General features: G+C 41.8%; 1 protein-coding gene across 1 annotated transcript; it reads left to right on the top strand.

Moving 5' to 3' along the window:
* The first annotated feature begins 1,058 nt into the window (after positions 1–1,058).
* On the top strand, positions 1,059–23,882 carry LOC117810261 (mothers against decapentaplegic homolog 6-like). Its single transcript, XM_034680002.1, has 4 exons — positions 1,059–2,508; positions 4,552–4,605; positions 5,133–5,210; positions 22,869–23,882. Exons 1-4 carry the CDS (start codon positions 1,767–1,769, stop codon positions 23,519–23,521), a joined length of 1,527 nt encoding a protein of 508 aa, XP_034535893.1. The 5' UTR covers positions 1,059–1,766; the 3' UTR covers positions 23,522–23,882.
* Positions 23,883–25,773: the final 1,891 nt, after the last annotated feature.

The raw sequence follows: 25,773 nt of genomic DNA, 5'->3' as shown, positions 1-25,773 counted from the left end.
TGCGGCTCCCAGCAGCCGCCAAAGTGTCTAGACTGGCACATGATGGCGGGAATCAACCAATGGCTCCAGAGCTTTCCTCTGGGGCCCCGAGAGAGAGAGAGCAAGAGAGAGAGAGCAAGAGACAGAGAGCAAGAGACAGAGAGCAAGAGAGAGAGAGCAAGAGAGAGAGAGCAAGAGAGAGAGAGCAAGAGAGAGAGAGAGCAAGAGAGAGAGAGCAAGAGAGAGAGAGAGAGAGAGAGAGAGAGAGAGAGAGAGAGAGAGAGAGAGAGCGAGAGAGAGAGAGAGAGCGAGAGAGAGAGAGAGAGAGAGAGAGAGCGAGAGAGAGAGAGAGAGCGAGAGAGAGAGAGAGAGAGGGAGAGAGAGAGAGAGAGAGAGAGAGAGAGAGAGAGATCCAATATATGGAGAGAGGGAGTGAAGTGAGACTGAATTATGTTGGAGGCTCGGTTGTGTGGATTTCAAAATAAAAGCATATGTTTTGGTAAGTTTACTTTTAGACCGGTCTTGATGACAGCAAAATATATTCTCTTTAAAAAAAGAGAGATATATGAGAATTTCTAACTTTATGACTTATTGCAGACATGTCATAATATTGATTTGAATAATCATCCCAAAAAACAGGCTTCCCCCAAAGCGAGACGTGCTGCCGACGAAGAAGACGTCAAAGGTTATTGAAACACTTTTTTTTCCCATGGTGATTTTTCATTGGTCGATTTATTTTCCATGTAAATCCCTCTCACTTCGCCTTACCTTGCATCACCTTAACTTGCCTGGTGTCCATTGCAGTTTCTGAAAACACAGCACCAATAATTCATTAATATTTGTGTACACAAACATACTGACTCGTGATGATAAACTCCCATTACTGTGTCTGTGGTCATTATTTTGACTATTTACAATTACCTCCGAGTTTTTAGTTTTAGAATTTGAAGCGCACTCCGTGTATTAATGTTTTATTTTGAAAGTCATAGTGGAATGAGCCGCAGTGTACTCCCTATGGCTTGACCCTTGTGGTTGTGCAGGAGCATGTGTGCGTGTTTCTGTGTGAGTTTGTATGCGTGTAAGTGTTTGTGTGTATGTGTGTGTGCGTCCGAAGAGGACTTTGAGGGGAGTGGAGAGTGGAGTAATTCCAGCTCTCTTTAAAACAACTTCTCAGCACGGAATCCGTCCTGGAGTTTGGCACTGTAGTCCCCGAACATCTCCGCTTTTCGCCGGGACTCTGCATTGGGATTATTGTTTCAGCTCGGGGACAGAAACCATCGGAATTCCAGTGTTGTGAGGATTTATTTCGGGGTGAAGGGAGGATTTTCCCGATCGAGGGGTTCACGAAGCTGAAGGAGAAACTGTGGAAAAGTTTTGGAGTGATGTCCCTGATGGTACTTTTGTGAATGTAAACTGAACCTGTTCTCTGGGGTCTAACTATGGTTTGTGGATTGTGTTCGGGATCTCCAGAGTGTTGGGGAGTTGAAGGCTTTGTGAGAGGGCTGACAAAAGTTGTGGCTTAATTGAGTTGGCGACAGCAGGTCACTGAGCAGTGACTGTGTAGCCTGCGCCTTTTGCAGACTTTGTGATGTTTTACGCAGCGCATGGTTGAATATTTCTCGCTAATGCTGCGGGAGAGCCACGAAACGGTGACCACCGGCTGCGCATGCAGTGCGCACCGTGCACAGACCCCTAGTCCTGCGCAGGGAAGAGTGTAAATCGATGTGGCATCTCCCGGGACCCGGACGGGACCGACAGGACGCACACAAAACTGTCTAGGTTGTCGTATGTTCAAGTCGAGACGCTCAGGTCTTGTACGGCGACTCTTGAGAAGCCGTCTGGTCACCGAGAGCGACGGGCGGGATGGAGGCAGAAGAGGTGAGGGAGGACGGACCGGTCCGTGTGGCAGACACTCAGGAAAGGTCCACAGACACGAGCAGAGGTCGGTGACACAGACTGACCCGGCTCTAGGACTCACGGGGGAGGCTGGAGAGCTGACCGAGTGCGCGGAGAGGGAGGAAGAGGAGCAGCCGGACGATGACCGGGGTGCCATGTGCGTCCAAGAGCACAGAGGCTCCCGGAGAGGACAGGAGGGCGACAGTAGGACGGTGACGTGTTGTTTGTTTGGGGAATGGGATCTCAGACCTCGGAGCCCTTATTGGGCCACAGGAAAAGACGGAGGGGGCCCTTGTCAGTGCGCACCGAGGCATGCGGGGCTGGAGGAGGAACTGGCAAGCACTGCTCATGCGTTTTTGAAAAGACTGAAGGAAAGGTCTCTGGACACGTTGCTGAAGGCTGTGGAGGCCAGGGGAGGAATAAACAGCGAGTGTGTGATGGTGCCGAGCACTGAGCTGCGGCTGGGTGCTCATCACATCTCTCCACAGTCTCTCCTGTGTAGGGTATTCCGCTGGAACGACCTGCCGCTCTCAGCATGGCTTAAAACACTGAGCCACTGCCAGAGCTTTGGCTCTGAGGACAGCGCAAAGGTGTGCTGCAACCCTTACCACTACAGCCGCCTGTGTGGGCCAGGTAAGGACCAAAACATTGTGGGATCGGGGGTGGGGGTCTATAAATGGCCTTTCTTCTTAAAGTCATCTCCCTCTCACTGACCAGATGTATGCATTAGAGATGGATGTAAATAAAACCCTGCCATTCTTCCTTGAAACCGTGACATCACTGGAATCAAACCATGCTTATTTTGGGCCCCTGGGACTCCTTCAAGGACTCCATTGGGTCCACAATCAGATGTGGGCCTTGCAGATAATTTATCTCATAACAGTGACGTCATTCATTAGCTTAATTAGTCTAATTTAGAGATTTATTGTGCATACAGGATAGACTCCAGCTTGAAATAATGAGAATTTCCATTAGCAATGATTAATGATTGCCTGAGGCCTGCATCTTAAGGAGTTTATGTTTTATGTGCTGATTTAAGTTTCAGACAACGTCGTAACTTACATAAAGAGACATACAGTTATTATTATTTTTTGTTAGTTATCTCAAATGATGTCATCTCCCTTGTGCTGGCGTGTTAACTGAGCACTATCATATTAAAGCACAAAGTTCAACTCTTAAACCCTTCCAGATTAACATCCAGTGACTGTCCTCTCATGTTTTATACTGCCGGTCCTAGACTTTTATCATATTTTCAAACCACAGCTTTTACTTTAGTGAAACATTACTTTGATTTCCTCTCCACATTCCAAGCACATTACACACTTTATTTAAATTTGAGCAAAAACCTTGCTGCTTCCCACATCATCCTATTGAAGGTCGCTCTCAAGTTGCACTTAGGCTCTTTTTTCTCTGACAAGGAGGTCCTCCTCTTGTTATTTAGGTGAAGGAGTGCCGATAATATACAGTTTGCATAGTGCTGGCGCCAGACTGACTCGCTGGGTATCTGACTGACTGAGGACTCCGGCAATTACTGGCTCTGCTCTTAAAGGGGCCGCAGCCACAAACCAGGTCCACTGTGGACTGAATGGACTATTCCAGCAGCAGCAGAAAGCAGTATGACTATGTTTACAGGGCTGCTTTTACACAGAAGTCATCCTTATAGTCTGTGAATTAAAATGTCGGCTAAAATTGAAGTCTTAGTTACTGGGATGAAGCACGTCCAGATCCGGTTTGGAATTTGGCTATACTCAATTCTAAAGAGCTGAGAATAAAAACACACGTTATCATGCAGTAATCTGCAAACAGTTTCAAAGCTTCAGTAGAAGACAGTCCTGTGATGTTGGGTGTAAACCTTTTATGGACATGTCAATTATAAAGAACTGCAGGTTATAGAGTTTCATATATTTTAGCCTGGAGTCAAACATTTCTCTTTTGATCAGCTGCATCAGATACATAGTTTAGACATTATTATGAATTATCTACATTATTCGGGGGTTATATCTTAGTTAGAAATATGCTTGATTATGAATATACTGCTATAACGCCTGGATTAAAAAAAAAACTATTGTTAGGAATTCCAAAATGTACATTGTTTGCTATGTGTATCATTGAACTCTTAAACTTCAACCATTCCACGGTTGCTTCCTTTAACTATTTTTTTTTTAGATGAAATAAATAAGAGTGTGGACATTTTAGATCTCAGTACAATAAAAAACGCTTGAGTTTTAATACATATGAGTGTATAGACCATGATTTTCATTAGCCCTAGAAGTTTTTGGGGGTTTCATGGTTTACCTGAAGAGGAAGACATTGTATGATTAATTTGATTAATGGGAGTCTGCAGGCTGTTTTCATACTATGCATAATGATGACTGAAGGACTCTGGTTAAAAAGGACCTTTAGTTCTTCTGCAATGACCTTAAGCTGTGTTAAGACAAAGAAGCTTACCAGGCTTTTGCGGAGGTTAGGAAGATGATTGGCTTACTTTTTTTTCATGACACAAAAACAAAAATCAACATGCAAATTGTGAGCATTTCTTGTTGAAACATCTACAGCTGGTTGTATAGATGTGCAGTTTTTATCATTTCCTGCAGTCATTACCCAGAACTGTTAATAATTTGGGTTTAAGAAAGCACAGTCTTTAATTTAACCTTGACTTTTTTGTTGTACTTCCAGAATCGCCTCCTCCCCCGTACTCTCTGTCCCGATCTGAAGAACACAAGCCACTGGGTGAGTTTGGAAAAAATGGCCCCAATACACACACACACACACACACACACACACACACACACACACACACACACACACACACACACACACACACACACACACACACAGAGACACACACACACACACACACACACACACACACACAACTAGTAAATGAGAAAAAGGGTGTCGTCAGCCTTGTATTTTTAGACTGGAAACAGAGATAATGTTGGAAAAGCTGCTTGTGTTGAAAGTGGCATGCAGGCTTTACTTTTGCTCATCATCTGTTTTCATGAGTTTGACATCTGAAGTCTGTGATATGTAGGTGTTTTTCATGCAAACAGGAAATCTTCTTTACGATATCAAAGCTTTAATTACTTTGCTTTATTCTTCCAGCAAACTTAGATGTTTAAAAATGTGGTGATTATATAAAACTAATAAATGTCCACACAACAATAAAGCAGTAAACAGAGAACATTTCACGCTACTGCTAAACAAATTCTGATCTCACTCTTCCTCTTTGTTTTTGCTTCTTCTTAATTTTCCAGACTCGTCTCTGTCTTACACTGAAACTGTGCCCCCCCTCTCCTCCAATCCGCCTCACATTACGCCAAGAGACTACACAGGTGAGTTACCTGAATCAGTACATGAGGAGCACATGAACACTGTGTCCAGGCAGAAGTCTGCTCCTGCAGGGATCAGATGTTGAGTTGGGATTTGTTTTCTTGAAGAAAGAACAAATACGTTTGGAAGCTCAAATGGAAAAAGTTTTTGAGTTGCTTGAGTGTGTTTGTACTTACAGGCACGCACACACACACACACATACTCAGGCATGCAAACACACATAGCGTGCATCCTCTTTAATTGTTTGCATAAAAGAGTAAATCACATTTACTGGTGTTATTATGTTGAGATTTCCTTCCTTGTTTCAAAGGATATTAAGACAACCAAAAACTTTTCTGCATAAAGCTTCTTTTGTCAGAGAGGCACGGAGGGCTCAGTGGGGGTCTGGGGTCTCTCACTATCTAGATGCCACTGCAGTGTAGCCTTTCTGTCTCTCTTTTCCCATCTTTCTCTCTCCCCCTCTCTCTCTTTCTCTCTCTCTCACTGCGCTTTCTCCACAGCAAAATATTTCGCTGGGATGAAGCTGCAATAAGATCCCCATGCATACTCCCAATCCCCTCTGCCTCTGCAAGCACCCATCCCCCTCTTTCCCTCTTTCTTCCCTCAAATCCCTCCATTCCTCTCGGCAATTGAGCAGTGGAAAGAGGCTGGCATTTTGGGGGCGGGGGAGCCGAGCGGCTCTGATGAGGCGGAGGTGTAGAGTTTTGTGTGCGTGTGTGTATATGTGGAAAGGGGGGGGGGGGGACTGAGGACTGCGTTTGGACAGGAAACAGCCCCCTCTAGATGATGAAACTGGAGCTTTATTTGTTTATGTGCTGGGGTCGGGTGGAGAGGTCCTAGCAGCGTTAGAAGAAACCCACAAAACCACTCGATCAAGCCTCCCCTGGCTCACTTGTGGACGGTGTTGAAAGGTGAATGGGCACCTATAAAGTCTGTGTAATGTAGCAGGAGTGTCACAGAGCTGTCTGAAGAGGCAACAAAACTCCAGTTAGAACTTCTTGGGTTTGTTTATTTGTCATGTCCTGAGATAAACTGGAGTTTTTTTGTCAAAGTTGGTGTTTATTGTAGCTTATTGAGTTGTTATGTATGTTTTCCATGCTGAGGGGCAGAGCTCAGTACTTTTAGAAGTACTGAGGTCACAAGCCCTCCTTATACACCCCTCACTACTTTGAGATGACTTTGGCCTAAAATGTTTTAAAGAAAGGTGGGGCTTCACTTATTTAACTCATTCTTTCTGGGCATTTTATTCCTTAATAAAAGTCTAATTGCCTTTTTCAAAGCCTTCTCAACACTGTCAGGATTAAAACTCTTCAGGATAAATTCTAAAACTCCTAATTAATTTTACGTTTTTAGCCTTAAGTTGTCCCATTAATACAGTAATTAAAAAACAAACAGAAAAAAACATTTTCTAATTGAATGAGAAAATGGACCTCCTCCTCCTCCTGGGTCCCATAAAATCACACTATCATTTGTTCTTTTTTGAGATAATTGATCTCTCTCTCTCTTCATAACCCCCATTAGACATTCAAACAAATCCCGCAATGTTGAAAGAACTTTGAAATCTGTTTGCACTCAGAGAAACAACGACTCCAAAGCTTTTTGCAACTCCACAACAGCTCAGGAATAAAGTTCCGCCAGCACTTCGCCTTTGTACTTATACATCGCACCTCGAAATTGTGCAACATTGGTGTCCAAATGTATAATTTCACTTAGCATTACAACATTATAGGAGAGCAGGAGGCGTCAAATACACACACATTCAGACATGTACATGCACACACAGCTCTTATCTGCTGTGCCGAATTTCTACGCTAAACATCGCAGATGTCTTACACCATTCTGCCTCTGTCGCTACCTTACTTAGTGCTTACTTTGTGCAAAAATCATCCAAAGTCTACCCAGTTAACGTGACAAATTGATCTAGTCGTGGTTTACTTTGTGATTTTGAACGTACTCCATGACGAGTATTGAGGGGAGGTTTCTCTTATTGCCGTCCTTCTAAAACGAGTAGAAATTGATAATTTCTCACCGTGTGTGTGTGTGTGTGTGTGTGTGTGTGTGTGTGTGGTGTGTGTGTGTGTGTGTGGTCTCTGATCCCCTGCCCCCCACACCAGAACGCTGGAGCCGAGAACCAGAGCTCAGGCCAAGAGCATGAGCAGCACAGAGAGACTTGGCAAAACAGAAGCAGTGAAAAAAAAGAAGCTGCCTGTAGCCTCTGTGGTAAACTTTAACAGGTTCTACTGCTCCTCTTTTTGAGCTTCAGCTGGTTTAATAACAGGAAATAAGCTGAACATGAAGCTGGTATCAAATAATTGTCTGCAGCTTATAAAAGCCCTTGATGTTTGTTAGCTCTTTAAAGAGTGTAAATGAGTCTTTTTTGTGCAGGTGATCTCTTGGCAGATCATCTAAAGCCTGTGATGTTTTCTTTAGAACAAATACAAGCATTGAACATGTTCCCCGCCACTTCAGCATCTTTTATATTCCTTTTAAACCGCCTATGTGTTTTGGCTTTAAGGGGGGGGGGGGGAGGCTGCAGCAGGGTGTGGTCCATACATACCTTTGCCCCGGCCTCTTTTATCATTCGATCAGTTAAAGTTCCCTTTAAACCGCAGCAGCAGACCCGCTTTGAAAAGGGAAACGTCTACTGGAAGTTTAGTAGACTTATATCTACTCAGACTGTCCCACTGTGACTCCAACAAAACGTGTCATTCAGCTGCTTATTTTCAGCCTGTGTGTGTGTGTGTGTGTGTGTGTCTATGTGTGTGTGTGTGTGTGTGTGTGTGTGTGTGTGTGTGTGTGTGTGTGTGTGTGTGTGTGTGTGTGTGTGTGTGTGTGTGTGTGTGTGTGTGACAGGGAGGCAGAGAGGGAGGAATTTCTGTCTGACTCAGTGATAAGATCGTCTCGGAGTACTCACATAGGGGTTCTGTCAGGACAAAAACACACACACACACACACACACACACACACAAGGACACACATGGATAAACACAGTTCACCAATCACGCGATTTGTTGGGCATGAGGCAGAGTTCTGTTTATTTTTTACCCTCATAACTGATTTATAACAAAAAATGACACGTCAGCTGTCTGATATATGTTAGAGAACTTGTATTGCGTTTTATTGTGATTATCTGCAGCATTCTCTACTTTATTGTGTGACACTGAAGGTTTTTCCAGACTCAGAATTTTTTCTAGTTCTGAATTCTGGGTCACGTTAAACTCCTGTATCAGACGAGTCTCTTCTTTTACATTCGATAACTTAATTTTTGTTTTTTCATTATGACTGCTGACAGTCAGCCATGCTTAGGAGCATTTAAGGCAACTACTGTTAATGTTTCCCTGATATGACTCTATCACATTTTAACCATTTTATTAACTGTATAAAGGACTTTTGTCAACACGTGAGCTAAAGTAAAAAGCAAGTCAGCTTGAAGCCCCTGAAGCATCTCTGAAGAGAGCTGATAAGGTTGGGATTTTTAAGGTACATTTTTTTATGACAGCTGTATTCAATTCATTTTCTACTCTCTAAGTAAAGAGACTGTAGTCCTCAAAGTGTGCAAAAAGGATTCCAAAATGACCATGCAGCCTGTTATTGCATGTCATTCTCCTCTCTCTTCCCAGTTTTTTTCCCCTACATTGTTTTTTATTAATTTTCACAACAACCTCAGACATATACATTTATACACATATAACTTGACGTCTGTGTTCACAAATGCAGGACAGAACACAAACTGAATCCCAGGTACAACAATAAAGGACATAAAGAACCACACACATAAGTTGCATCCACACACAGGAGGACCTTCACATCTAAAAAAAAATAAATATATATATATATATATATATATATAAACATATATATATGAACATACATACATACATTACATAAGATTAAAACATTTAAAAAATCATATGAAACAAAACACAATTTAAAAAAAACATATGTATAAAATAAAATGAAATAAATAAATATAAGTAAAACAGTTCTTGTACCATGTCAGTAGTTTGAGTTAGGGAGTGTTCAAGGTGTTACATCAGCATTTAACAGGTTCCTCCGTCAGGTGTGCTATATCTGTCTCCTCTAGATAGTTTACAAAGGGACCCCAGATGTTTTGCTTCTTAAAGTGTACGTAGTCTTTTCTAAGGGCAGTGTTGACGACAATTCAGAAAACATTTACTTAAACTTGGTTTACCAACTTTTTTCCACGATAGTCTTCCCAGTTTCTGACTCTATCCTCTGTCCTGTCTCTAAAATAAACTTTGAAAAGTTACCTGTGAGGTTGTTCTTGAGAAACAGATTTTCTCTTATTCGTAATTGAATTATTTTTTTCACAATGTTTTCAGAAACCTGATATTTATGACAATGTGGTGCTGATGTGATAAAAGATAGAGTCATTTATGAAACCTTTACTGAAGTATAACTTCACATGATGCTGCACTTTCCTCATTTAAGTTCAGGTGACTGGCTGCTCTTCGGATGTTCCCTTTCAAAATAAAATAAACGCTAACAATACACTTATATTACGACTTAGTTTATAAATTCACAACTTTATTCTCCTAAATTTAGGGTATAATATTTTTGGTGTGTCTTTAGGAATAACAACACAGTTTCTCCATTTTTGTTCTCTGTGTAACAATCATCATAGCCTTGTAGTGTTAGACTTTGATTTTGTTTCTTCTTTCTCAAGTATATCCCTGAGCCATTGTTGTGTTCTAGACAGCATTGAAAGTCATGCAGCATCCTTGATTTTGCTGAATGACCTCTTGCCAAACATTTGCCCACCTTGTTGTCATTAGTCCGGGGCTTTCAAACATGTGGAAACAAGTAAAGCAATGATACCTAATGGACATTAGCATGGCCTGGATGCACTGAAGTAAGACAAGAAGACTGCTCCCTCTCTGCCCTCAGTAATCATATTTTGGTGGCTTGTTTGCTTAAGCAGAGCGAGGTATCAGCCAAACATCCTGTCTCAAAGCCCTGTCTGCACTCGCTGCAGCATTAACCCCATGAATCGGCCCTTTGACTGATGGGGCACGGCCCAGGAATGTTGGGAAATTGGGAAGGTGAGTGGGGGAGCGGGGTCTCCGAGTAAAAGAGGTGGGAGGGGGGATAAGGGGGTCTGACTCTGGAGAGTGACATCTGATACATGTTTGAACATATCGCCGTTAATACTCAAGAAACAGGGAGCGGAGCCGACATTCTTGGCAGAGTGGAAGACGGTTTTAAGAATGCGAGAGCAGCGTGCTGTTTTTGTGAGTTTAGTTCAGAGAGCGTGAAACTTTCCTGGTCAATCCTGGTTCACACAGTGGGACAAAGATTTGCAAAATGTCTACTGTACCAGTCCAGAGTGAAGATTTGACTCACAGGAGCATGAATATTTCACCAAAGAGTACAACTTTCAATGCTGTGTCAAAGTCCTGAGTCAAAAAGTGCAAAAACAGAAAGTAAACAGGCACATTTTGCTGCGCTCAGTGTGAATCTGCCTGTCGAAGTCTGGCCGGGTCCTCTCAGTGACCTGAACCTCCAGCCTGTTTGCTGGCACGCGTACAACACTTGCTCTTATGCCTGACTGAGACACATTAGACTATGGAATTCAACATCAAGTGCTGGCCCATTAACCATTTGCCATTTCCTCACATATTTTCCATCACGACTCTTTTTGAGAGAAGGGTATGCAGCCTGAAACGAAGTGCACAGCTCACTCAGAACACATTTTTTGTAAGATGGTCATTTGTACTGTGAAGTCTTTTAGTTGGTATTTGCATTTTTTCACATTTAAGGCTGAATGCCAGAGTGTTAGCACTTTTCTGAAGCCCTCTTTCCTAGAGAATAAGCATCAATATTACTGATTTACCTCAGAATCTATTTTAAAGAGAAAATAAAGCTGCTTTTTCTGTCAACCTAACGAGGAATTGTCCTTAATTAATGCATATGGCAAACAAACATTGCAATTCAGTATGTGCTCATAGAGACTACTGCATTATAAAGCTTTCAAGTTTTAAGTTTAGGCAAAAGAAATACTTCAAAGAACAGGGGAGTTGAGCTCAACATACCCGGGCTTTCTGTGAGTGAGCCGGCTCCACAGAGCCTGAAGCTAGAGATAACGAGTATTACAAAGCTGGTTATGAACTTACTCTGTTAACTCAGGCAGTCTGCTTCAGGCTCTGAGCGCACCCACATGAAAAAGGGGCAGTAAGCCCACCATTTGACTCTTCTTTTGCACAAAAATGATTCAGTCAGACTGATAGAATGAGAAGAATATATGAAAACATAAAAGTTATTGCTGTAAGAACAGGCACTGCTGCTGCAGGTGATAAAATAAAGGAAATCCCCAGAAAAATAGTATTTTACTTCATAAATTCCTATATTGATTTTATCACAGGATGCAAGCAGAGTTCCACTGTAAAATTCTAATGTGACTAATATGCAAACTGCAACATGGTTTCAGTTGCAAAGGCAGGAGCTGCAAATATCCTGAATATACAATACCTCAGCTTCATGGGGAAAAATGAGAAATTATGAGTAAATATGAAAATGTAATTGAATGTAAACATAGATGCTGTGCACTTGGTGTTCTTCTACAGTATGGATCATCTGCTAATCTGAAGTGGAAATTTTACCAGGAAAAACTGTAGCAGGGAGACTTGAAGGGGGGCTCCTGTGATGCAATACATACAGTGGGTTTAATGCAGCTGCACGTCTTCTTCTTCTTCCTGTGTCAGAACAACTTGAAGTTGCAGTTTCAAAAATTCTCTCACTTCATCCCCTGATTATTTATATTGCATGTGTAGGACATCAGAAGGCATCGATTAATGAAATGACATCACTCTACATCTGATTTCAAGCCGTCAGTCTGAACATCACTTGGTCTTTCTTGATGGCACTGAAACTCAGGGTTTGGGCTCAACAGACCTTCTAAGCCTGCTTTGTGATACACCTTCCTGCTTAGTTAAAAGCTTTATGTTTAGGACAGTTGGAGCTCAGATCACAGCAAGTGTATTTGTCTTATCTCTTGTAAAAATATTTAATTTGACTAAAACAAGCCATCTTTATGTGACAAGTCTTAATGAAGATCTTATTTCAAGATTTTAAAGCAACAAATAAGACCGCGGAATGGTTGTAAAGATTACAAAATATCTGTAGGAAGCAAAACGTACCGGTTAAGTATTTAATAGACAATCTGTGTATGAAAGGACTTTCTACGTTCTTCAGATATACTGTTAGTAAAGACAGCATTCAACCATTGAATGAACTGCTACATTTTAGACATTGTCATTTGTCTTTTGAACACAAAAAACAATTGCACTGTAATTAGACCTTGTGTAGACCTCTGCTATTTGAAAGTACATTGAGAGGAGAGCAGTGTTTTGTGTAGCTTGTTCCTTTTCTTTTTGTTCTGGCTTTAAACTCTGATCTGGTGGAGACTTGTAACCAGATAGAAACTCAGAACAAAAAGTCAGCATAATATGAACACGTTCTTTTTTTGATGTTGTCTTCTGAGGGAGTTTCTTGGTGGGTTGTCTTCTGTGGGCATTTTCCCTGACAGTTGTAACACCCTGCTATATGTCAGTCTTACACTTTGCTCAGTGTGCAGTCAGATATTAACGAGTTCATTGAAGTTTGTTTTAGACATTTAGGTTTTCAGACATGTTATAAGAAGTGACTCCGAGTGGACTTCCTTTAACCTCTCGAAGATCCATGTGGATTTAAGAAGTTTTTCACATCAGAAGCAATCCTGACCATCATGTAGAGACTCACTCACAATCTGCCAAACACAGTTATGTTTTTGCTTCCTCTTTTTACACTCCTTTTCTTTTCCTTCACGTTTTACCCTTTAGTGTTCTCTGTCTCAATGTAAATGTTACTTTTACCCTTGAAGCCTTCACTGTTTGTTGTACACACATTTTTCTGTCTCTTCTCCTCTTTCTCTCCTACTCTCGCCCTCTTTCTTTTAGTCCATGTAGTCAGGCCATCACAATTTAAAATAAGGTTTAAATTACAGGACTGGCTGTGGCTTTCCGTTGTTCCCTCAGAGTTTTTGCCAACCCGCAATTTGGCTTTTAATGGAATCCTGCCATGCTGCTGAACCTAAAGATTCTTTGCAGATGTCGACAGACTCTGACTCTGTGAGATGTTGTAGGAAAGTGTCGCCTGAGCTGTGAGCTGTGAGTGCAACGCTGAGTAAAGAGTGAAGAAAGAAACATTTCCAGGAGGTTTTTAAGGTGATGTAGCTGCATGTAGTGAGGGAGGAAGAATGACTGTGTGAAGTCTTACCTTCAGACTGTGAACAGGGCTGTCAGGACATATTCATATCTGTAAAACAAAAATCACTTTCCTTTCACCTTTCAGTAACTAGTTTGTAAAATGCCAACTCATGAATTCTTCTTTGATCGTTTTTCAGCATATTAAGGATTAAAAATCTACGTAGCAGTTTTAATTCTCATGGCCTGGTTTACTACTGCAGGTCATAAAGAGGCATGCATATTCATTCCTGTTTGTTTCATATCCCGTTTAAAACTACTCACAGGAGCTTTAAGCCTCATGCTTTCATTACCAAACATCTAATCTCAGCTCAAGGTAGCTTTATGCTAACATGTGTACACATAATCTGTGATACAAATGCAGGATTGCCTGCATGAAGCTGCACTTTTTAATATTTTTCATTAACAACTGATCAAATGACTTTGTGTCATGTGGAAGGACTCGCCTGAAGTAACCAACAAATCATCAGACTCTAAAATTCCCCTCAGCTTTACAGCATTTTAAGCTCAAGTTTTATTGCCTGCAACTTGACTTTTTAGGTTCAGTTTAGCCTCTCTCTGTTTTTGATTCCAGTCCAGGCCAGGTAGCTGCATCCTGCAAAAAAACCCCAACAACAATTAAATATACACTTACTGCAAGCTCGCCACTCAGTCTGCACTAAATGACAAATCCCAGTGAATACAGAAAATATATTAAGGCCTAAATGCAAAGTTATATTGCATCACTCCCTAATTAAAGCATATTAAATGTACGTTAAATGTGGAAAAACATACATGCGCTAATACAAAATGCTAACTTGTTCCTGTGCAGAGCTTCTAAATTATTGCTTGTTTCACATTCTTTGTCGTTGTCGTCCCCCCTCCTGCCTGTGTGAGTTATGTCTAGTGATTGTGTATTGTCTTAGTCTTGTTTTTCTTATAACTGTGTGTTTCACATTCAGATAATTAAGTTTGGGAAGGAATTTCATAATTCATAGTGGAACAATTGGATCTATTCCACTTCTGATTGAGTATAATTATGTTGTGAGGAGTGAAGGCCATATAGCGGGACCACGTGAGGGCTCAATGAGAGACTTGTCAACTTGACCCCTGGAACTGGCTGAGCGGGGGGAGGAAGTGTCGAGGAAGAGGGCCTGTCCAGGAATGTGTTGGGAGGGGAGGCCTGTCAACCGCAGAGCTCTGCTCCTCTGTGTCTGCTTACATCTCTCTATTAACATTCAAATGAAAACTTTATTTACAAAGTACAAACAAAAAGGCCTGTTTTTCTTAAAGCTACAACGTAGACATGTTTATTCTCAAAGTTCCTATTTGCAACATCACAACATCTGTATGTGTCCGTCTATAAAGCTACAAGCACACAGGTAATCTCTGCACCTCTTAAACAGTGTAACCACGCGGATGGTGATGGTGAACTGTGCTGCTGTGTCTGTTGATAGTGAAGACTACAGGAGCATGCTGGAGAAAGAAATAATAACCCCTTATCAAAAAGCTATCAGCCGATTAGCTCATCCTAATCTCGCAAAGGCATTTCTAGTTAAAGCTTTGACTTTGATGTGATTGTTCTCACCACTGTTTTGCAGATCATTTAAGAAAGGAACACGATTAGATAAGGTATTGCAGGAATGCACTTCAATCGATAAAACAATCTGCTTTGACACTGGCTCTACAACACTGAAGACAAAGCGCCGACATGCCAAACAGTAAATCACCTCATACTGTAGCTGCTGTGACACCTTAATGTACAGTAGAAGTACTGCCTCCTGCTTTGTTGTTTAAGTAGCACTAAAACAGATGCATGTTGAACTGACACTGAACACATGGAGTCAAAATCAGAGGACACTGAAAGCTTACTGCATGTTTTAACTGCTCATCGGGTTAACAAAGGCTTCTGGAAAAACTTCATCCTTGATTGTTTTCGTTTCCCTGCTTATTTGCTGTGGCATAGGTCTGCTGAAATATGCATATATGGTTACAGTGTTTAATGTGACAATGATATCAAGGAGTGTATATAAGCTGTAACTCAGTTTTATGTTGGTATTTTACGTTTATTTAACCAGGAAGTTCCATTGAGATTGAAAATGTCTCACAAAATAGAGCTGGTCAAGGTAGCAGCCTTAAAGAATTACAAACATTAAAAGAACAACACAAACACAACATATGAAATCACAACAACCACATGCCTCTGTCACCACACTCTTTATGATGCTCTTACATTTGTTAAGAAATATTAAAGTGAGGAACTTTAGCTTTTTTTGAAGATCAGTCCATGCCCATGGTGCATTGCAGGAAAGGAAAATTTGTCCCAGTTCTGCCAAAACTGAGAGTACAGTCAAGTCTCCCTGCTCTTCTTCAGGTTTAGTATAATACCTGTGTTTGAATCAAGGAACAACAGCCATTGTTATAACTCTCTTGAGTGTAACTAAACTTTGGTAACCTTAGAGTTTCTCTATTGTAATGATGTCTGAAGGTTTTTTTTTTCTTACAAAGACATCATGAAGTTGGTTTGCAGATGGGTGTTTTGCGACATGACAGCAGAGTTTGTCTAGGATGGGATGATGATGTATGCAAAGACTGAGGCATTCTTCGGCTGACGTTGTCTGACACTTTGAAGTAGCAGCAGAAACGCAGGAAGCCGTTTACTTTCTCTCTTCCTCTTCTCACGGAGGAGCTTTCTAAACTGCGCTCCACCAAGCACGTCCTCCAGGAATTTTACCGGGACACACAGTAACTTTCCTGCAGCTCATTTAGACTGCAAGTTTGTGGAATGTGGACTTCTGTTTGTATGAAATAATGGATTGGTTTGCAGGAATTGTAGAGGCAGATTTGTAGTTGCATACTGCGGCAGGCTTCATCACAAGATCTACATTACAATGTATAAAAGAGGAAGAAGGAAGGAGTGTGTGTGTGCAGGAATATGTATGTGTTTTTGTTTGCGAGCGAGCGAGCGAGCGAGAGCCCCGTTGTGTCGGTCTGTAAAGCCCATGTCTGGCGATAATGCAGCTCTCTGATGGCAGAGATAGTCGAGACGCCAGCTTAAATGTGGCTTGCTGGATTGAAGTTGCCCTGTAATGATAGTTGTCTCAAACAACACGGAACATACCATTTACAGCCAGGGAGGGGAGCTTTCTTCTCTCCATTATTTTTTTGTACTTAATCCCTGCTATTTTAGAGCTTTGGGTTGAAATTCAAGGAATCAAAACAAAGCATCTTAACAATGCTCAGTAGCTGAATTCTATCCTCCTCTCCCGTCCCTCTGTCACCCCCTCCTCTCCTCTTTCTCCCCCTAACCCACCCGCTTCTTTCAGCACAGTGGAAGAGTCTAATAACTGGAGGGGAATCTAATCCTTGGCACTGGATGAAAGACAAGGGTCTCCCTCCCTCCTCTCTCTTTCTCACAGTCTCTTTCTCTCTTCATTTTTTCCGTGGATGCTGGTTATGCTTGGCAGGTTCTCTCCCTCTCATTTTCCCGCTCCCTCTTTCACCCAGTCTCCCCCTTTTTTTACTCCTCTACTTCCCCTTTTTTTCGCCCCAACTTTCTTCCTCTCTGTGCAGGTTAAAGTTAGCATGATGAAGCTAGTCAGCAGGAGATTACTGAGTGTAGAAAAATATTTGGACTTTTATGTAAACATGAGTTTTTAGTTATATAGCTGAAAAGATAATCGGAAGATTAACCCTACGGTAATGTTTTTTCCGTTGCCTATAGAGCCAAAGCTAGCAGCTAGTTAGTTATGTGTAGTATGGAAGTAGAGGGGAACAGCTAGCCTGGTTCTGTCTGAAGTAGGGATGGCCCAAAGCAACTCATTTTCTAGGTGTTTAAAGGGAAACTTTGATTCTGATTTACTGGCTAGTTTGATGGTCAGAAAACATTCAGAAAAACATGAGGTCAAAGTATCTGCAAGTAGAGGATGTAAAATTGGTTTGCTAAATGTTACTAATGTTAGAAGAGCCACTAGCCTTCAGTCCTCATTGCAAGTTAGAATATTCTAGTTACACATGTCAAGTGGTAACATCCAAGTTCCATCAGAGACAGTCTACACACAACTTTATCTCCATTTTCTAGATCAAAGTACTGCCACACTGCACCACGCAGCCAGATGCTGTTTGTCATCTGGGCTTGTTTACATCTGGGTAGTAGAGCATTATGCTGTTATTGCAGAAGCCATTATCTGGAGCAATCAGCCCCGGCTAGTAGCGGCTGGCTGTGATACAGCTTAGACACAACATATGGATGACATTTCAGGAATACAATGATAAAGATTTTAATGATTTGTTCAACCAACATGCTATTCTGGTGCCAACTAGGGTGACTGCTCAGTTGCTCGTCTTGTGTCTCAGTAACAACCAGAAGAGAACCTTTAAATGATCAGCCACACAACCCCTCATTAAACCTCAGTAGTTTTGTTTCTGCAGTTTTACACTACACTGATTTCATGTCAAAAGTGAGTTTAAGAGTTTTAGAAGTAGTGTAAGGCAGATTTGGTTATCTTTGGAAACTACCAGGCTAATTGTTTTCCTCTGTTTTCATTCTTAATGCTAAGGTAAGCTAACTGTCTAGCTCTTAGAAAGACAGAGAATCAGAGTAATTAAAGCTCCATTGAGTAACTCCAAGTTTGTGCTGATTTTGGCGGAGGTGAACAAAGTGGTCATTGTCAGTCCTCTCACTTAAATGTCTTGTTAGCTTTAGGTTAGGCAACACTAATAATGTCAGTCTATTTTATACCGGTCAGTCCCTCACTGTACCTTTAATTAAAACATCCAACTTTTCCAAAGCTTTAATAAATGTAGAAATCAGGTTTGAGAATTACATAAAGAGGAAAGATGAGTTACTGTTTGAAGTCCAGGTTCAACAGTCTGTTAGGAGCTTTGAGGAAACTGACAGTCTGACCTCTGACCTTTGATTGTCACTGCTTTACGTCAATCAAAACTTACAACCTCTCCACACATTAAAACGAAAGATCATCATTTTTACAGCACTCATTGTTTTGTATTTCACTTCTCTTCCTCCCTTCGCTCAGGGCCTTGAATGCTACCAGCGCTGAAGTGTAGCTGGTGTTTGGAAGAGATTGGCACTAAAAGACTGTGATTTTGAAATGAAACAACAAAGGCTACTTATCTAATTGGTAAACAGAGCTGTTAAATGGTGGTTGGCTTAAACGCTTGCAGGACGCTGTAATTGCTGCCAGCCATCACGTACAGATGCAGGCGTGCAAACACACATACACACACACACACACACACACACACACATGGTTTTTTCAACTTCCTCCGCCTGAACATAAACACGCTGATAACCTCCAGTCTGAACCCGTCTTTAAAAATTCCATTGAAGAAGTTGGTCGCCCACCAGCTCCTTCCTCCTTCTCCCTCCCCCCTCCCTCTCTGCTCTCCCTCATCCCTCTCACACAAGCTTATGATACCTTGAGCTGGATGATAGCCAGACTGAGTGTGATGACACTAAAGGCTGTGCCAGAGACATTACACATGGTGTGCTGTACCACTCGCGCTGTCAAACACTGCTGGAAGTCATGACTGAGTGACATTTACTTCAGAGCTATCAGTCAAACTGATGAAGATGTGGTGAGGATGATTAACGTAAAGAACACACTGACATTAATAATGTTTTTGAGGCTGTTGATGACTCCCTAAAGTTTTTGTTCTCATTTCTTATCTTCCCATAACCTTCGGAGATTTATATGAAAAGATAAACATGAAGAAAACAATAGAAACTAAGTAAGCATGCCGGAATAGTGGCCACCCAGTGTTTAGAAACAAGCTAAAGCAGTGTGAAGAATTGAAGAGTTTCTGCAGGCACAGCACTTGTCACCAACAAATCCATCAAAAGTGCTTCCCCATACACTGAATTTCAGTCTGACAAGTCATTCTGAAATTGTTTGAAATTCATTTGCAGCAGCAGAACAATCTGTGTTTTTGCTTCAGGGCTATAACCTCATTCCTCCTTGCAAACATGCAGAACGTTGAGAAGTGATTGGATAATAACCTAAACCCTCTATCTGGAGCCTGCAGGTGGATGCAGGGATGGTGATGGTGCTGAGAGTACAAGCACAGCACTAGCACAGGACAACATTGAAATTACAGAGCAGAGGGACAGCTTGGAGATCTGTCAAATTAGGACATGAGTTTGAAGCTTGTCAGTGTGTGAAATCGGTGCAGCACAAGTTGCCTCAATTAGCTCAAAGGCATCATTCCACGTATACATGGACGCAGTCTCAGTGACGTCACCACACAGTATAAGACAAGAAGACAAGAAGAAAAAGAAACAGTTAAATAGAATAATAAGACATGAATAAAAGCACCACATTTTGTTTTATAGTTAAGGCTTGATTTAAAAGAACTAAAAGGTGAAGCAGATCTCAGCTTTTTTCAGCGAGTTTCTGAAAGATATGTTGTGCATAAAACCACTTAAACATTTTACTCTTTCTTTCTCTCTGTGTGTGTCTCTCTGTTAGAGTATATATCTGTCCTATGATTCTAACAGAATGAGAAACTTAAAAAGCCAGGACTTAATCCTATAATCTGCGCAGCATCAGTCATTATGTGATAGAAATGAAAGTGTTCTCGATCTAAAAAACCCTGAAAAGTCCCAGTTTGTTTTATGTCTCGGGAATTAATTTGATCATGAGCTCATAAAGCCTCCCTGTGTTTCCCCAGACATGTTTGTGTTGCCTTATTACAGGGAAGAGCATGCCTTGTAAAAAAGTGTGTTGATTTGTGTTTCTGTTTGTGTGTGTGTGTGTGTGTGTGTGTGTGTGTGTGTGTGTGTGTGTGTGTGTGTCAGGGAGTCAGAAAGAGATAGAGTGAGAGAAAAAGAAAGAGAGAGAGAGAGATCCTGCTAGCTGAGCAGCCTGCTCTCTTATTGGAGAGCTGTAAAAACTCCGGACCGCAGGAGTTGCCAGCCTGGAATTCACTAATGACACACGTGGGCCTCAGATGAGAAGTGCAATTTTGTGTGTGTTAGTGTGCGTGAGTGTGTTATAGTCATACTGTTTGGATCAGAAGACCCAATTTGTGTGTATACATGCACTTGTGTGAGGCCCTATCTCATCATCTTGTGTGTTAGTGTGTGTGTGTGTGTGTGGGTGTGGGTGTGTGTGTGTGTGTGTACTTGACTTGCGTACAAACACTCACACAAATCTCCTCCCCCTCCTCTTCTACCCCAACCCCCTGAAACAAAAATGGCCGCTGTGCAAACATAACACACCTAGCCTAATCTGGGCGCTGGTTTCCCCCAAAAGCAGCTTGTTAATTGGAGCAGGGCAGCAGCCATCCCGGCCCCTGCTGGATGAAGAGGGGGTGCTTCGCACTGGAAATGAAAGGAATGGGGCCACAGGCACATGGGTCTTTAAATCCTCTGTGTCAATAGAGTCTCTGGAGCAAAATAATGGCATCACTCTGTGTGGGAGTTAATGTGAGCTGATAGCATGAGGGCTGGGGGGTCAAGGGTTCACGGGCCTGCGCTAGGTTGACAGAGAGCTGAATACTTTCCTCCCCCCTCCTGACTCCCTCTCTCGGCTGCTCCCTACCTCCTCTTTACCTCCGGACCTGAAGGAGTGTTGCGGAGGGAGACGATGAGGGATGTCAGAGGAGGAAGTGGCCTGTTTAGTGTTGGCAGTTTTAGCCCGCTTCTCAAAATATTCTCATGATTGACAAGTTCAGGGGGGAAATGAGGAGTGTGGAGAAACATGGTGTGTGCAGAGGCTTCCATAGAGGGCATACATGCTAGTGATAATAATAATATTGATGTTTTGTTGTAAAATGCTATTTTAAAAACAGCTTTTATTAATTACTTTCCATAAACAACAATACATTACAGAGGAATCAAACCTGAGAAATAAGGGGGATTATATTTTTAGTAGGCACGTTTAGGAACAAATTAAGAACAGATCAAACTTGTATACAAATACTGCAGTTTTATCAAACATCAGGCGGCACAAAAAATGACTGCATGTGCTAAAGGTAACACTAATGTACACAGAGACAGATTATTTACATTATTATAACTTTTCTTTGACAAAGATTCTGCCGATAAAGACATGGATTAAAAATTGTTTCTTGTGTTGGCCAAAATCAAAATGAGTAACGTTTGGATGACAGGAAGAGCATAAGGGTCGAGATATGAAGGAGGTGAAAAGATGAGGTTCAGGGTCAATGGATAGAAGAGAAACAAAATTGTGATTCAGGATTGATGAATGTTGGAAGAGAGTGATGGTTCCATATCAGCTGATGTCAGGACAAGGCAGGGAAACCAGAGGGGTTGAGACTCTGGGCGGAGGAGCCGTCTCTTCGTTGCTCTCAGTCTGGAGCTCCCAGCAGTTCCTGTGTTCAGACAGAGAGAAGTGGGAAAGGGGGATTTGTGTTAGGGAGATGTGAATGCAGAGTCAAGAGGTTAAGAAACAGATAAGGTTTGCTGAAACATGTGTGGCAGAAATGGGATGTGTTTGAGGTATGGTCTTTGTTCCCAAACCAAGTTATTTAAAGAAAAGTATTATTATGATAAACCTTTTCATCTTGTAATGATTTGCTGTAGCCTTTGCAGAAATGTATTTGTCTCCACCGACACCATCAAAACACAAAGAGGGTCCATATGTTTTATAACACTAATATTCATCCGGCACCGAAGCTGTGACCCAAAATCGTACCAAGAAATGTCTTGTTGGTTCTTCTGTGTATGTGAAGGTCTGCATGTTTCAGGTTGCACATCAAGAAGTGGAATCATTTCATGTCTCTGTCATGCCAAATAAAAATAACAGCCCATTACAACTCTCTGCTCTTGAGAGCTTTGAATGTTTTGAGGATTAAATCTGTGTTTTCACTTTGCAGAACTGATCATTAACAAGACAGATCATTCTGTGGACATGAACACTGTGTTCATGCACTTATTGTTTCTCTGCTGCTGTTGTTCACTTGCACGCAACTCTCAAGTCAGTATTTGTTTTTCATTATTGAAGTTCTTTGCACATTGTAACAGGACATTTATTGTTTTGCAAAGCAGTGGGTGGAATTGTATGAAGTAGCATGTTAGTGATGCATTCAACCATGACATGTCTCTTCACGACATGATTACACATTAGCTGCTTGTAATGTAACAAAAGGACTGATAGTAAAATACAGATAGTGATATTGATTTATGATTCTGGTCCTGGTGTTTTTGTTGGATTGCCACCAAATGTTGGTGTATGCCTGTAGTGCATACAGAACGAAAGAATGAACCTCCAAACATTTGGCTCCTTCCCTCATAAAGACTTCCTCTCCCATCCTCCCTTCCTCCTCCCCCCTTAACACAACATCATTCTCCTCCCTTCAAGGGGAATTACTGTCGTAAAAAATTAGTGCACTTACCAATGCAAACACTAATTCCTCCACCTCTCTTCTTCTCCTCAGACACTGGTACCTCCCTCGGCTCCTCCACCTCCAGCGGACATCGCTCTCACTGGTGCAGCGTTGCCTACTGGGAGCAGCGCACACGAGTGGGTCGCCTTTATCCCGCTTACGAGCCCTCGCTCAACATCTTCTATGACCTACCTCAGGGCACGGGCCTCTGCCTGGGCCAGCTCCACGCCAACGCCTACCACAGTCGCCGTGAAGACCCAGGCAGCCACAGCACATCAAGTCTGTACGGACTCCCCACCCATGGAAGTGGAGGGTGTAACAGAAGCAGCAGCAGCAGCAGCAGTGTACAACAGATACGCAGTAAAATCGGCTACGGCATCGTGCTGAGCCAGGAGCCGGACGGAGTGTGGGTGTACAATCGCAGCTTACACCCTGTGTTCGTCCACTCGCCCACTCTGGACCCGCCCAGTGCTCGAGGACTGAGCGTGAGGAGGGTGATGCCGGGCTTCTCCCTTAAGGTGTTTGACTTTGAGCGCTCCAGCTGGATGGCCTCGCATGGTGTGAAGCCCGAGTGCCAGGAGGGGCCCTGGGACCCCCACAGTGTTCGCATCAGTTTTGCTAAAGGATGGGGCCCCTGCTACTCCAGACAGTTCATCACCTCCTGTCCGTGCTGGCTGGAGGTGCTGCTCAACAACCACAGATAGCACACGCACACATACACACTTACACACACACTCACAGACTCCTTACCCAGTATCCCTATTGTAATCTACCTAGATTTAATATAAGATTTATATATTATATAAAGTATATTATACATGTAAATACTTGAGTCATTTTTACAATGCAATTATTTATGTATAGTGTAATGTGTATATGGACGAAATAAAAAGGAACAAGAATATGCACTTTTCATTCTGTATATGCATTACAGTTTCTCAGTGTCATTTTGCAAATACAAACTGTAAACAGAAGACAAACCTGGTTCATGTTCTCATGATTTAGCAATTCCATCTAAAAGTATGCCATATACACATTGTCAATAAAGTATTTGTATTAAATGAAGCTCTCTGTGGTGGTCTCCTGTGCTCCCTGAGCTATCTATCCCCTTTTTGTTTTACCTCTGGACTCACCCAGGAGGATACCTGTTTCCTTCTAATCTCAGTGTTTACTCAACGCTAAACTAAGCATTTCTGTCTTCAGGTTTAATGTACAGTTATGAAAACTTGAATAGTTTAAGGCAACAAGAACATTTTGCTTAATGCTAAACAATTCCATCGTTCACAAAGTTGACTAGATGTGTACTCTTATGATATCAGCTGTTCAGAGGTTCAGGTCTGGAAAGAGTTTTATCCACATTTCAACTCAGAAACATGTTAAAAGACACAATCTAACACCTTGTATCCACCAGGAGTTAAATGTTTATTGTAATTCTTTTGTCAGTTTAATTCTCGACTGTGACAAAATAATCTCGGGTCAAATGTCAGACTTTTCCAGCTCTCTGGAGCTTTCAACTGCATCTAAGGGTCTCTGGGCTAATGGTGTGTGAAACTCCAGTCAAGTCATAACAGGTGACGGTATATAGAGAAGAGATCATCAACCGTGGCCTCTTTTTTTTATGTGGATCACCTCCTTGATCTTTTTCCGAGTGTTCACTGACTACTTTTTTTAGTTAGGTTAGTTACTGTGCTAAAAGTAAAGTCACAGCTACCCTGAAGCTGACCTGCAGATCCATAAAAATGCAACATCACGTTGACATCATATTTTCATCCACAAATTTAGAATTTCAGCTGAGAAATTGTGAAAAACTAAGAGGAAAAAAAGGAAGAAACATGATGACAACCAAAGTATAAATCAATCATCCTTTTTTTCAGTTATCCTTAAGCAAAGACATCACTGCAAGATAATAAAACAGTTTTTTACATGACTCCTCTTCTATGATGAGAAAGTGAAATAGAAGCTCTCTAGTATTAGGACAAGCTCTCCATCCAAGACATACCTACATATGCAGGTATTTAATTCACAGGTGTGCACAGACTCAGTGATTCATTAATTTCCACGTGGTGATCAATCTGAGAGGCCTTCTTCCTTTCCAGCCTGACCTGAGTGTCTGTGTGGGTCGGCTATGCATCTGCGATATCTGGTGCTAAAGTGAGGAGTGGTGACGCAAGGCACACTCTGATAGCAGGTTCATCACATTGTAATACCAAGGCTGAGGATCCTTGGGGGCGCTATGAGGTGCCATGTCTCCTAGGCGTCCTCATGGTGTGTACTACAGGGTCTCAGGTTAAAGAGATAGTCTTGATACAACTGAGAACATTTGTTTACAATTGAAACCTCTGAGTGAAGACACTACATCTCCAAATCAAGGCCACTCTGAAGCCGTTTCAATCAGTGTTGACCGATGAGTTCATGCACACCTGTGCATTAAACACCACGGGATAATTGGCCATGTAGTGGTGTACCTTAAAGAAATATCCATGTTAACTGCCCTGTATGGGTCAGTCCCCGTACATATGGAATATGTACCTCGGTAGAGAGAAAGTCTCTTCAGCTTACAATTATAACCAACCATTCTCTAGTGTAACTATGGTTCTAAAAGCATGTGCAAATCCTGTCATTTCTCCAATGTAAACATAGTGGCATGCAATACAACACAGCCTGATAGTGTGTCGTGATGCACATCTATTGTACAGTTACGAGGTAAAACACAAATGTTTTGAGTCAATTTAGCTTACGGTCATATGATAAGACCAACAGCCATCTCTTTTTGCTTTAGAGGAACATGAAAGGAAATGAAAAACCCTTAGGTTGGTAAATTGACCTTTGAGCTCAGATTTATTGTTGTCAAAGTCTCCCCACAGGTCAACAAGGAACTTTCATCTTCAATGTTTTCTTGTTTGTGTGTGTCTTTGAACAAAATTTCATTGCCATTACTTGAAAAAAAAGTGCCAGC

Source organism: Notolabrus celidotus, chromosome 3 (genome assembly GCF_009762535.1).
Source record: "Notolabrus celidotus isolate fNotCel1 chromosome 3, fNotCel1.pri, whole genome shotgun sequence".
Lineage (NCBI taxonomy): Eukaryota > Metazoa > Chordata > Actinopteri > Labriformes > Labridae > Notolabrus > Notolabrus celidotus.
The sequence above is the reverse complement of the archived record's forward strand: the minus strand, read 5'-3'. Positions and strand labels throughout refer to the sequence as shown.

Bases quoted from the DNA above. Each gene is read 5' to 3' on its own strand.
- LOC117810261 (XM_034680002.1), top strand. From the start codon at position 1,767: ATGTTCAAGTCGAGACGCTCAGGTCTTGTACGGCGACTCTTGAGAAGC. The intron at 2,509-4,551 runs GTAAGGACCAAA...TTGTACTTCCAG, and splicing joins CAGCCGCCTGTGTGGGCCAG to AATCGCCTCCTCCCCCGTAC. The intron at 4,606-5,132 runs GTGAGTTTGGAA...TTAATTTTCCAG, and splicing joins TGAAGAACACAAGCCACTGG to ACTCGTCTCTGTCTTACACT.